The sequence below is a fragment of the Bombina bombina genome, chromosome 2 (genome assembly GCF_027579735.1).
Source record: "Bombina bombina isolate aBomBom1 chromosome 2, aBomBom1.pri, whole genome shotgun sequence".
Classification (NCBI taxonomy): Eukaryota; Metazoa; Chordata; class Amphibia; order Anura; family Bombinatoridae; genus Bombina; species Bombina bombina.
Window position 1 is genome coordinate 1,143,298,372 of NC_069500.1, and position 14,614 is coordinate 1,143,312,985.

At 38.1% G+C, this 14,614-nt stretch overlaps 1 protein-coding gene across 1 annotated transcript in view; it reads right to left on the minus strand.

Moving 5' to 3' along the window:
- The window catches only part of LOC128647450 (probable ATP-dependent RNA helicase DDX60), a 728,313-nt gene that overhangs the window by 78,406 nt on the left and 635,293 nt on the right, over positions 1–14,614 (minus strand). The window contains exons 33-34 of the mRNA XM_053700236.1: positions 13,348–13,495; positions 6,591–6,733 (exon numbers count right to left, since the gene is read on the minus strand). Coding sequence (XP_053556211.1) covers positions 6,591–6,733; positions 13,348–13,495 — 291 coding nt within the window. The remainder of the gene's footprint in view (positions 1–6,590; positions 6,734–13,347; positions 13,496–14,614) is intronic.

Below are 14,614 nucleotides of genomic sequence, written 5' to 3' on the forward strand. Positions count from 1 at the left end.
ATCAATGACTGACTCGGAGAAGCCATGCTTTGATAACATCAAGTGTTCAGTCTCCAGGCAGTCCATCTCAGATTGATTCTATTTAGATGGTTGAAAGGACCCTGAGGTAGAGGGACCTGTCTCTGAAGCAGAGACCGTGATGGAAAGGATGACATGTCCACCAGATCTGCATACCAGGTCCTGCGTGGCTACGCAGGCGCTGTCAAAAACACCAAAGCCCTCTCCTGCTTGGTCTTGACCTCCGGAGGAAATCCCACTCCCCCGGAAGAAAAGTCTGACGACTTAGAAAATCCACCTCCCAGTTCTCAACACCTGGGATATGGATAGCTGATAGACAAGAGTGAGTCTCTGTCCAGTGAATTATTGTAAGACTTCTAACATCGCTAGGGAACTTCTGTTCCCCCTTGATGGCTGATGTAAGCCACAGTCGTGTATATTGTCCGACTGAGTATGATGTACCTCAGAGTTGCTAACTGAGGCCAAGTCTGAAGAGCATGGAATATCACTCCCAGTTCCAGAATATTTATTAGAAGGAGGGTCTCCTCCTAAGTCCACTATCCCTGAGCCTTCAGGGAGTTCCAGACTGCATCCCAACCTAAAAGGCTGGCATCTATTGTAACAATTGTCCCATCTGACCTGCGGAAGGTCATACCCTTGGACAGATGGACCCGACATAGTCACCAGAGAAGAGAATCTCTGGTCTCTTGGTCCAGGTTTAACAGGGGGACAAATCTGTGTAATCCCCGTTCCTCTGACTGAGCATGCATAGTTGCAGCGGTCTGAAATGTAGACGTGCAAACGGTACTATGTCCCTTGCCGCTACCATTAAGCCGATTTCATTCATGTACTGAGCCACCGAAGGGCGCGGATGGGATGAAAAAAACACGGCAGAAATTTAGAAACTTTGACAACCTGGACTCCGTCAGGTAAATTTTCATTTCTACAGAATCTATCAGAGTCCCTAGGAGGGAAACCCTTGAGATTGGGGATAGAGAACTCTTTCCTTGTTCACTTTCCACCCATGTGATCTCAGAAATGCCAGTACTACGTCCGTATGAGACTGGGCAATTTGGATGTTTGACGCCTGTATCAGGATGTCGTCTAAATAAGGGGCCACTTCTATGCCCCGCGGTCTAAGGACCGCCAAAGCGACCCCAGAACCTCCATAAAGATTCTTGGGGCTGTAGATATCCCAAAGGAAAGAGCTACAAACTGGTAATGCCTGACTAGAAAGGCAAACCTGAAAAACGATGGTGATCTTTATGCATCACAATGTGAGGATAAGCATCCTTCAAATCCATTGTAGTCCTCTATTGACTCTCCTGGATCATAGTTAAGATGGTACGAATAGTTTCCATCTTAAATGACGGAATTCTGAGGAATTTGTTTAAGATCTTTAGATCCAAAATAGGTCTGAAGGTTCCCTCTCCTTGGGAACCACAAACAGATTTGAGTAAAAACTCTGTCCCTGTTCCTCTCTTGGAACTGGATGGATCTCGTACACAATGTAAGAATGCCTCCTTCTTTATCTGGTTTGCAGATAATTGTGAAAGGCGAAATCTCCCCTTTTTTGGGGGGGAATCTTTGAAATCCAGAAGATATCTCTGGGATATAAATTCCAATGCCTAGGGATCCTGGGCATCTCTTGCCCACGCCTGGGCAAAGAATGAAAGTCTGCCCCCTATAGGATCCGTTACCGGATAGGGGTCCGTTCCTTCATGCTGCCTTAGAGGCAGCAGCAGGCTCCTTGGCCTGCTTATCTTTGTTCCATGTCCGATTGTCTCCAGACCGCCTTGGACTGAGCAAAAATTCCCTCTTGTTTTGCCTTAGAGGAAGAGGATGCCACACCTGCCCTGAAGTTTTTAAAAGGTACGAAAATTAGACTTTTTTTTTTTTTTTTTTTTGCCCTTGATTTAGACCTATCCTGAGGAAGGGCATGACCTTTCCCTCCAGTGATATAAGCAATAATCTCCTTCAAACCAGGCCCGAATAGGGTCTGCCCCTTGAAGGGAAGTTAAGTAGCTTATTTATTAAAGTCACGACAGCTGACCATGATATAAGCCATAGCGCTCTGCGCGCCAGTATAGTAAAAAACAGAATTCTTAGCCGTTAGTCTAGTCAAATGAACAAGGCATCAGAAAACAAAGGAATTGGCTAGCATAAGCTTGTCAAATATATTCATCCAATGGAGTCGCTTAACTGTAAAGCCTCATCAAGAGACTCAACCCAGAACGCCGCAGCAGCAGTGACAGAAGCAATGTATGCAAGGGGCTGCAGGATAAAACCCTGTTGAATAAACATTTTTTATCCATTGGATCTAAAAAGCACAACTGTCCTCGTCAGAGGTAGTGGTACGCTTAGCTAGAGTAGAAACTCTTCTCTCCACCTTAGGAACTGTCTGCCAGAAGTCCCGTGTGGTGGTAACTATTAGAAAACATTCTTCTAAAAAATAGGAGGGGAAGAGAACGGCACACCTGGTCTATCCCATTCCTTATTAAAAAATTTTTTTAGTAAACCTCTTTAGGTATTGGAAAAACATCAGTACACACCGGCACTGCATATTATTTATCCAGTCTACACAATTTCTCTGGCCCTGCGATTGTACACATTCATTCAGAGCAGCCAAAGCCTCCCTGAGCAACAAGTGGAGGTTCTCAAGCATAAATTTTAAATGTAGAAATATCAGAATCAGGTTAAATCATCTTCCCTGAGTCAAAAAAAAAAATCACCCACAGACTAAGCATATTGTGAGGTAGTATCATACATGGTTCTTAAAGCGTCTGTATGCTCTGTATCTACCCCCAGAGCTAACTGCTTTCCTTTAATTTCAGGTAGTCTGACTAATACTGCTGCCAGAATATTATTCACCACCTTTGCCATGTCTTGTAAAATAAATGCTATGGGCGCCCTTGATGTACTTGGCGCCATTTGAGCGTGAGTCCCTGAAGCGGGAGTCGAAGGGTCTGACACGTGGGGAGAGTTAGTCGGCATAACTTTCCCCTCGACAGAATCCCCTGGTAAAGAAACGCTATGGGTGTCCTTGATGTACTTGGCGCCATTTGAGCGGGAGTCCCTAAAGCGGGAGTCAAAAGGTCTGACACGTGGGGAGAGTTAGTCGGCATAACTACCCCCACGACAGAATCCTCTGGTGATAATGTTTTTAAAGACAAAAAATGATCTTTATTGTTTAACATGAAATCAGTACATCTGGTACACATTCTAAGATGGGGTTCCACCATGGCTTTAAAACATAATGAACACAGAGATTCCTCTATATCAGACATGTTAGAACAGACTAATAATGAGACTAGTAAGCTTGGAAAACACTTTAAATCAAGTTAACAAGCAAATATATAAAACGTTACTGTGCCTTTAAGAGAAACAAATTTTGCCAAAATTTTAAATAACAGTGAAAAAAGGCAGTTAAACTAACAAAATTTTTACAGTGTATGTAACAAGTTAGCAGAGCATTGCACCCACTTGCAAATGGATGATTAACCCCTTAATACAAAAAACAGATTAACAAAACGAAAAATATGTTTTAAACAGTCATAACAGCTCCTACTTTTGAAGCCCTTTTGAGCCCTTCAGAGATGTCCTATAGCATGCAGGGGACTGCTGAGGGAAGCTGAATGTCACTGTTTGTAATTTTAACTGCACCAACTGTAACTTTTATACTATAACAGTGGAAAGCCTCAGGAAACTGTTTCTATGCAAAATTTAAGCCAGCCATGTGGAAAAAACTTAGGCCCCAATAAGTTTTATCACCAAACATATGTTAAAAAACGATTAAACATGCCAGCAAACGTTTTAAAACACATTTTTACAAGAGTATGTATCTCTATTAATAAGCCTGATACCAGTCGCTATCGCTGCATTTAAGGCTTTACTTACATTACTTCGGTATCAGCAGTATTTTCTTAGTCAATTCCATTCCTAGAAAAATATTTTACTGCACATACCTTATCTGCAGGAAAACCTGCACGCCATTCCCCCTCTGAAGTACCTCACTCCTCAGAATGTGTGAGAACAGCAAATGGATCTTAGTTACGTCTGCTAAGATCATAGAAAAACGCAGGCAGATTCTTCTTCCAAATACTGCCTGAGATAAACAGCACACTCCGGTGCCATTTAAAAATAACAAACTTTTGATTGAAGAATAAACTAAGTAGAAAGCACCACAGACTCTCACAACCTCCTATCTATGTTGAGGCTTGCAAGAGAATGACTGAATATGGCAGTTAGGGGAGGAGCTATATAGCAGCTTTGCTGTGGGTGGACTCTTGCAGCTTCCTGTTGGGAAGGAGAATATATTCCATAAGTAATGGATGATCCGTGGACTGGATACACTTAACAAGAGAAATCATTATTACAATGCTCAAAAGGTGAGTTTAGGTATTCATGAAACTTTTTCTATTCTCTATAGTCAATAGTGGTTCTCCATTTTTAATGTGTGTTAGCTCCTATATTCATCCTTATAGAGATGGTACTATTATCACTAATACAGAAATATCAAAAGTATTGTTGTTTACCATAATGGCCTCAATGATGAACAGGACAGAACATAATTATTCCTAAACCACAAACTTGTGTTCAAGAGATAGAAAAGACGAAATTAAACTTGTACAATTCAGATAGGGCATGTTATATTAAAAGGGATAGGTAAGCCAAAATTAAACTTGCATGATTCAGATAGAGCATATCATTTTAAGACACTTTTAAATTCACTTCTATTTTAAAATGTGCTTCATTCTCTTGGTATCCCTTGTTGAAAAAGAATATGCTCATATCCTACACTAGTGGCAGCTAACTGCTAATTGGTGCCTGCACACATTTGTCTCGTGATTGGCTAACTAGGGGCGAGATTACATATGCGGCCCAAGCTTCAGCATAACTGCTGAAACCCGCATCGCCCGTAATTTCACCTTGCACATCGGGGAATCACACAATCCCCGCCGGCAGTTCATAAACTGCTGTAAGTTGGATAAACTAGTGATGTCCAGAAATTGGCGTAAATACAAATTTCTGGAGTCGCCAGGGATTTACAGCAGTTTAGAAACTGCCGGCGCATAAGAAAATTACATTTTTTTAAAATCTCTAGTAAAAGTCTAACCCGCCTCCCAAAAATAAACCTGACACGTCAAAACCCCTATCCACCATCCCCCCACATCACAACTAATAATAAAAGTATTAACTCCTAAACCGCCAACCCCCACAACGCAATATACCTAAATAAAGTGCTAACCCCTAATCTGCCATCCCCCCACATCACAATCTAACTAATAAATGTATTAACTCCTAATCTGCCATCCCCCCACATCGCAAAGTATCTAATTAACCTATTAACCCCTAAACTGCCATTCCCCCACAACGCATTAAACCTAATTAAGCTATTAACCCCTAAATAACCAAACCCCCACATTGCAATAAACCTAATTAAGATATTAACTCCTAAATCGCTATCTCCCCACAGCGCAAATAACAAATTTAATTACTAAGCCCCCTAACCTAACACCCCCTAAATTACCCCAATTACATAAAAAAATAAAAATAAGTTACAATTAAAATAAAAAAACCTAACATTACTTTAAAAAAAAAAAACTAAGATTAAATGAAATTAATCTAAAATTACAAAAAATAAAAAAGTCTAACATTACTGAAAAAAATAAACCAAATTATCAAAAATAAAAAAATTAAATCTAATCTAATACCCCTATTCAAATAAAAAAGCCCCCCCCCCAAATAAAAACACCCCTAATTTAAACTAAACTACCAATAGACCTTAAAATGGTCTTTTGTAGGGCATTGCCCTAAATTAAACAGCTTTTTTGCATAAAATATACTAAGTCCCCCCTAACAGTAAAACCCCCCACACACCAAACCCCCCAAAATTAAAAAACCTAACACTATAAAAACCTAAACTACCCATTGCCCCTAAAGGGGCATTTGCATGGGCATTGCACTTAAAAGGGCATTCAGCTCTTTTATAGCCAAACAAATCCCTAATCTAAAACAAAAGACACCCCAAAAAATAAAAAAGCCTAAGGCTAACCCCAAATAGGTACTCACCATTCTTGAAGTTCAGCAGAGAAGGTCTTCTTCCAGGCGATGAAGTCTTCTTGGAGGCGGCTACATCTTCCAGTGCGGGGACATCTTCTAACTTCATCCAGGACCAGTAGCTCTCATCCTATTGGCAAATTCAAATCAGCCTATAGGATTTCAGTAGCTCTCATCCTATTGGCTGATTTGAATTATTCAGCCAATAGGAATGCAAGGTACCCCATATTTAAACAGGTACCTTGCATTCAATCTTCAGTGTGTGGCGGTGATCGTACGAAGAGGATCTCCACGCTGGATGGCTCCGCAGTCAGCGGTCTTGTTCCGCGGTCACCTCCGCTCCATGTAATGGACTAGTTAAAAAATTCTATTATATAATGAGCAGATGACATTTTATTACATAATATGATAAGTATTTGACACCTATGACCAAATAAAACCTTTGGGGAAAAAAGAAGAAAATGAATATACTAAGGAAATAAAAGCAAAGTGAAATAACTTCAAATAAACAAATATAAATGATATCCACTTACACTGTTAACAATTGCCACATTAAATAAATCCTGATCAGTATTGCCAGACAGACATGCAAATGGAGAAATAGCACTTCTTCCTTCAGTGCAAGACATCAGATGATTTGTCAGTTCTGAATCCGTAAGCTTTTCACCTGAGAAACCTGATAAAAAATAACAATAATCAAAAAGTTCAGAATAATATTAACAAATTATTTTTACACATAGGGCCAGATTACAAGTGGAGCACAAATGTTTGAGCGTGAGCAATAAGGTGTTTACTGCTGGTGCTTGAGCGCAATCACGATTTACACTAGAATGATTAAAGCAACTTCAGAGCTCTAGTTAAAAAAGTTGCTCAAAACACATAAAAAAAACATTGCAAATATAGTTAAACTTATAATAACACCATCTAATAAAAATGATTACAAAAAATATTGCACACAGAAGTTATAAGGGCAACATTGCGACATTGTATAACAAAGCTAACAAATACAAATGTTGCAAAACACTGCTGCCATAGAATACTAAAGACACCTACACACACCTCTCTTATGAGCCTACCTGGTTTTACTCTTCAATAAAAGATACAAAGAGAACAAAGAAAATTTGATAACAGAAGTAAATTGGAAATGTGTTTTAAATTGCATGCCCTATCTGAATCATGAAAGTTTAATTTTGACTTTACTGTCCCTTTAAGATGGCTATTATCTTTGTTGTAAGTATGCAAATAAAGTGAAATGTCTCTATAAAATGGTAATAAAGCAAAAAAAAAAAAACAACAGTTTGTTATGTACTGTGTTTGATAGGACATGGAATTCAAAATTAGCCTTTCACAAAGCAAACATAAGTCCTTTCTGATGTAGCATATCTAGATAGGCTCAAGAGTAAGTATGTGTCTTAAGCACTATGGGCTTGATCACATATTTGGTGACATGCCCAAAACCCAGTCTAATCGAGCGATCACATATACGGCGCAGCAGAAAAGTTACGCACGTATATTTTACACGTCGGGCACAGTTTTTACTAGCGTCACCAGTCGGTATCGCATATGCAGCGCTAGGACATACGTGCGCAGAATGGAGTTATTTTACTCCATTTTCTGATCGCCACACATAGGAAGCACAGTAAAAAAGTACCGTAACTCCCTGGAAGCCTTAACAAACACCTAATGCATGCGCAATATCAACCCCTAAAATGCCATCACCCTACATCGCAAACAACCTAATTAACCTATTAACCTCTAATCCGCCAACCCCCCACAGCGCAAACACCAAAATAACCTATTATCCCCTAATACACCAACCCCCCACAGCACAAAGTATTAAACTAAAAATAAAGCCCCCTAACCTAACACCCCCTAACTTAACCCCAAATAAAATATAGTGAAATAAAATAAAAAATACACTAACTACCAAAAAAAACATAAAAAATTACAAAAAAAAAACATATTACAAAAACCCTAATATTACATAAAATAAAAAAAAACTAAGATTACTGAAAAAAATCAAAAAGCTAAGATTACAGAAAATAAAAAACCCTAACAGTACAGAAATTAAAAAAACCTACCCCCTCAAACGCCCAAAATAAAAAAACCTATTCTTCCCATTGCCCCAAAAAGGGCATTTGTATGGGCATTGCCCTTAAAGGAGCATTCAGCATTTTGTCAGACCATTAAAAATAAAAAAAAACATAATCTAAAAAAAAAACACAAAAAACCCACAAGAATCTAACACTAAACCCAAAATAGGTACTTGCCATTGATGAAGTCCGGTGAAACATCTTCATCCAGGCGGCTCCATCTTCATCCATCGCGTGTCCTTTTTCTATCTTCATCCCGCTAGCGGAGGTGGAGCGGTCATCAGTGACGTTCATGTAACATGGAGGTCCTCTTCATGCGATCACCCGCTGCACACTGAAGATTAAATGCAAGGTACCCCTTTTATATAGGGATACCCTTGCATTCCTATTGGCTGATGTGTTGCCTTGACGTCACTGATGACCGCTCCTCCTCTGCCACCAGGATGAAGATAGAAGATGGACCCACGATGGATAAAGATGAAGCCGCCTGGATGAAGATGTTTCGCCGGACTTCATCAATGGTGAGCAGGGACGTGCACTCATAGGAGGCAGGGGAGGCAGTGCCTACCCTGCCATATGTGGCCAAAGCTTAATTAAATTTTAATTAAAACAATAAAAAAAAGTCCCAAAAAAAATATTTCCCCCCATGTAATGCTATGGAGAGGCAGGTACAGGAACGCTTCTCTCCATTGCAGTACATGGGTCAAAGGAAAAGCTGTGCTGCAGCGCCCCCTGTGTTCTGTCAATATATTAGCAGCAGAAATTGGTACCAATAGGAGGCACCCCTCTTGATGCCTCCTAGCTAGTGAAGGATATATAGATTAATCAGAAGGAGGATGCAGTGAGCAGGGTCATGTGACACAACTGGAAGCTGAGGTAACCTAAGAACAGATGACACCAAGCAGAAGAGTAAAGTAGTATTCTACATCTCTTGTGATTCACAAATTGTGTTCAGATACAGCTCATTAACAGGGGTACAGTAAGTGAGCATAACCCAATACTGACAGGAAGTCAAAGGGTCAATTCAAATTTAAATCCATAATTTAAAACCCAGAGTTTGAAGTTAAGTGTGCAGTGTCCACATTATTTAAATTAAAGTTTTTGACATTGAATATTGCTAAGCCTCCCTTTTTCATGGTTATTTGATTTAATTAGGTACAAACTCCATATATGTTATGTCTGTTCAGTCAGAGGATGCAGTATCTATTTTTATTTTTCTCTGTGTCTCCATTTATTTAAAGACTGCTGTTAACTTGTAATTCACAAATCAATTGAAAGCTGTTGCATTGTGTTTTTAATATGTTCTGCTTTTATACAAGTTTATATTAATAAAAAGGAGATAATGAGTCATTTAAAAAATATATGTAATTATTGTAGTTGTTAAATGTTTTTAGAAATAATGCCACTGTAAAGTAACTGGTTAAACACATAGTCAAAGGGAGACATTTAAAATTAAACTTTCATGATTGAGGTAGAGAATGCTATTTTAATAGACTTTTCTAGTTATTTATATTTTGAGAATTAGCATCAACTGTTACTGGCCCCATGTCAGCAAATCAAATTAGTTTTTGAAAGGAACATGAAAGTCATAATTACATTTCCATCATTCAGATAGAAATTGCACAAAAAAATAAAAATAAATAAACTTTCTATTTTACTATTATTATTATGTACTTCATTATTTTGGTATCCTTTGATGTCCTTTGTTGAAGAGCATACCTAAGTGGGATGTGCACGTGTGTTTCTTGAACACCATATTGCAGCAGCTGTGTTGGCAGTATTGTTACTTTTTTCTTTGTGTAAAACTTGTATGGTAAATTATTTCTATTTTTACAATACAGTAGTGAGTAGAGATTGTGTATCATTCTAATTGCTTAGTAACTGGCACTGTGCCACAGAATTGTGTGAGTGTGTATGTGAGCAGAGTGTGTGTGGGTGTCAGTGAGCAGAGTATGTGTGCTTTATTCTCCAGGTAATCAATACATTTCCGATGAGCTGGTGCTTTAGTGCAGTGTTTCTCAACAATGGTCCTCAAGTACCCCCAACCGGCCAGGTTTTCATTATAGCTGAATCAGTGCACAGGTGAAGTAATCAGCTGATCAGTAACTCAGTGGTTACTAACTTGCTCTCACCCATCACCTGATTATGTCACCTGTGCACTGATTCAGCAATCATTTAAACCTGCCCTGTTGGGGGCACTTGCGGCCCTCTGTACATGTGTTTCTCCGGCGTATCATATCTAGTGCCTCACCAGCCTCTAACCTCACTGCACGTCACTGATGGTGAGTATCTATTTTGGGGTTAGTGTTAGTTTTTTTGTTTGTTTTTTGAGGGGGGGGATTTAGGTCAGGGCTTTTTTATTTTTAATGGGCTGAAAAAGAGCTGAATGCCCTTTTAAGAGCAATGCCCATAAAAATGCTCTTTTTGGGGCAATGGGTAGATTATTATTTTTTTTGTTAGGTTTTTTTATTTTGGGGGTTTGGGGTCTGTGGGGGTTGCTAATTGTAATGTTGGGGGGTAATTTGTTTATTTTATTTGCAAAAGAGCTGTTAACTTTAGGGCAATGCCCTACAAAAGGCACTTTTAAAGTCTTTTGGTAGTTTATTTATAGATTACGGGGGTTTTTATTTTGTTTTTTGTTTTGTTTTTTAAACGGGGGTATTAGAATAGGATTTTTTTTTATTATTTTGGATAATTTCATTTTGTTATTTTTTGTAAGGGTATTTCATTTTGTTATTTTTGTGTAAGGGTAGGTATTTTTATTTTCTGTAAGGGTATTTTTTTATTTTCAGTAATCTTAGGGTCTTTTTTATTTTCAGTAATATTAGTTTTTTTTATTTTATATCATGAAATGGTTTTTTGGTAGTTAGTATATTTTATTTCAGTGTATTTTAATTGGGTTTAAATTAGGGGGTGTTAGGTTAGGGGCTTAGTTTTTAGTTTAATACTTTGCGCTGTTGGGGGTTGGCGGATTAGGGGTTAAAAATTAATTCAGTGTTTGAACTGTGGGGGGGGGGGGGTGGTGGATTAAAGGTTAATATGTTAATTAGGTGCTTGCGCTGTGGGGGATTGGCGGATTAGGGGCTATTAGGTTAATTATGTGTTTGCTCTGTGGGGGGTTGGTGAATTAAGGGTTAATACATTTTATTAGTGATTGTGATATGCGGGATGTTTATTTAGTATTTGCGATGTGGGGGGTGGCGGTTTAGGGGTTTTGAATGGCGTTTTGACGTCTCGGTTTAATTTTTTTTCTGGTTTACATTTTTACGTGTGAATTTAACCTTTTTTTTTTTTTTTCAGTTAAGAGTGCAATACTGGTGTAAGTTACTGGCGACACCAGAAATGTGTAGTTGCGCATATTTCAGAACCTCAACAGTTTTTCCAACTTACGGCAGTATATCATCTGGCGGCACGTGTTATCTGATTCACCTGATGTGCAAGGTGAATTTACGGGCAACGTGGATTTCAGCAGTTGCGCTGAAAAATACGTCACAAAAGTAATCTCGCACTATATCTATAACATTGCTATAAACATTGGGTGGATGCAGCTTCAGGGCCCATGTAATGTGGCTGTTCTGGGATGGCAGATCTGACTGCTGTGATTGACAACCCCATCTTTTATGCAATTAGTTGTGCGAGAACAGGGGGGGAATTAAGATTAAGTGCAATCTTAACCAGTGTTGGAGATGCGGGCATCACTAGAAGTGAGAGTGGATGGAAAGCTTCCCTGCCTGAAAATTGTCTTCAAGCACTTTGTTTAATAGGGGCCGTTGTTGCAAACAATGCTGCCATGTAGTGCCTGATTGTCAGCCTATAGAGCAATGCTCACAGGAATAACAAAAATACCAACTGAAAGAATTATAAGAAATACTTATAATAATAATATTAACAATAGCATATGGCAAGCTGAATTTGTTAATAGGCTCCATGTCAATTGTGCAAAATTATTATTTTAGATTCCCATTTGCTTCAAAGGGAAATGAAAACAATCTTCTGGTGTCATAATTTGGACAGTGCAAAACAAACCTCTGACAGTTTTGTAAACCGGATTAACACCAGTAATGTAAACTGACAGCTCAGGTCCATATTAGCCCCCAGCATATGATGAATATATTTGATGAGAGCACCGCACAAAATTAAACTTTCATGATTTCGATAGAGCATGAAGTTTTAAGCAACTTTCTAATTTTCTCCTATTATGAATTTTCTTCGTTCTCTTGATATCTTTATTTGAAAAAACAAGAATGTAAGTTCATTTTTTGGTTCAGCACCTGGGTAACGCTTGCTGATTGGTGGCTACATTTAGATTTTATACAGGGAGCAGTTCACTGGAGTGCCAGTCGGCTGGAGACTGAGAGTACCAGCCTGCACTTATTACACCATTGTTTTTGGTGCAATCACAAAATGGATTTTTATTCAATGAACTGAGTGAGAATGAAGACTACTGTGGATCCTCCTTTTTCTCATTTGTTAATTTGTTTGCTAAATGAATGCTGAATATTTTTGCTTGCATTTGTATATTTTCAGCACCAGTTTTTTGCGTGTTGCACGTGAATAAATATGCCGCTGCCACTTGCAATATTCGGGATTTGTTTAGCAAATGAATCAGCAAATGCACATGACTATAAACGATATATTTATCTACCAACACAGCTAAAACAGGCAGTGAAACAGGTAAACAAATGTATAAACCATGTGTCATTGCTATTGGTTAAATGGACACAAGTCAAAATTAACCTTTTATAATTCAGAATTAAAAAAAAAAAAAACTTTCCAATTTTCTTCCATTACCAAAGTGTACACATTTGTTAAATGCAAACTTTATGAGGCACCAGATCCAACTGAGCATGTGCAAGAGTACCCAGTACGTAAATGCATTTTGTGATTGTACATGATACAGGGGGAGTAAAAATGAATTGACTTTTAATTTTGAGAGAAAAAAAATCTGCCACTGAATTACTTGAGTGTGTATGGGGTTGGAATAAACAAAATTGGTTTAAACAATGCCCAGTTTTCACTAAATGTAATAAAAATGAATCAAGAATGTCACAAATTGACAGCACATGTTATAAGATTAACATTGACTACTGTATATTTATTTTACCAATCTTTTGTATACTATTACTTATACCAAGAGTGAAACAAATTAATATATCAGTTACTGATAGACAGTACTATATATTATCATATAACTTACTGATTTTTGACAGGGGGAGTATGCATTCCTGTTCCATATCTGCAAGTTTAGAAACTGTAAGAAGGCAATTTCCAAATATTCTTGAAATTTTTTTGTTATATTCTTTAAGGACAGCTGCAAAGTCATCTGGAAGGTTGTCAAGGAAAACCTGTACAGATAATGATGCTTGTTAGTGTGCAAAAGAGAAATACTTGTATTATGGAAAGCGGTCGTGTGATGCAGAAACATCTACAGACAGAAATAGCAGAGATATCCAATTAAACATATATAAGAAAACAATAAGGAGCACTAAACACCTAGTAATTGCAATACATTTCTGTTGTTTTGTTATAGAATAACACATAAACTAAGTCTAAACATTTTACAAGCAAATTAACATATTGTTTGCTGCAATTATGCTTTCAATTGCCAAACTCCACCTACCACATGCTGTATTTGAAAGAGCCAATCCACGATTGAGTCCGGAGACAAGGCTAGACACATTCATTATCGCCTAGATTACTTGTTGCGCTAACTGCATCGTAAGTGCGGTATGGTTTTTGTTAGGCTCCTGCAAGCGTTTTCAGCCTCACTAGTCCTTATGTTATTAAATATTATTTAAAGGGACAGTAAAGTCACAATAAGACATTCATGATTTAGACAGAGCATACACTTTTAAACAACTTTCCAATTTACTTCTATTATTTAATTTGCTTCCTTCTCTTGTTATCCTTTGCTGAAAGGCTTATCTAGGATAGCTCAGGAGCAGCAAAGAACCTAGGTTCTAGCTGCTGATTGGTGGCTGCATATATATACCGATTGTCATTGGCTCACCCATGAGTTCAGTTAGAAACCAGTAGTGCACTGCTGCTCCTTCAAGAAATGATACCAAAAGAATGAAACAAATTTGATAATAGATGTAAACTGGAAAGTTGTTTAAAATTGTATGTTCTACCTAAATCATGAAAGAACATTTTTGGGTTTCATGTCCGTTTAATAAAATAAGGACTGGTGAGGCTAGCAAGGCTGATAATACCACAGCATTGCGAAACCTGCAGTGTGCATCTTCAACTCTGAGAATTAGAAAATTTATATTTAAAAAAAACCCAAACTAAATTACATGAAAAGGGGCAAAATAATCAATAAAAGTATATTGCAAGATGGTTTTACTATGCATAGCTAAATATGTTACATAGCAATTTCACTGTCCCTTTGAAGGGCAGACCATAGAGCTGAAAAAGCTGAAAAAATTGTCACTTATCCAGGTATGACAAGAGAACAAGGATAT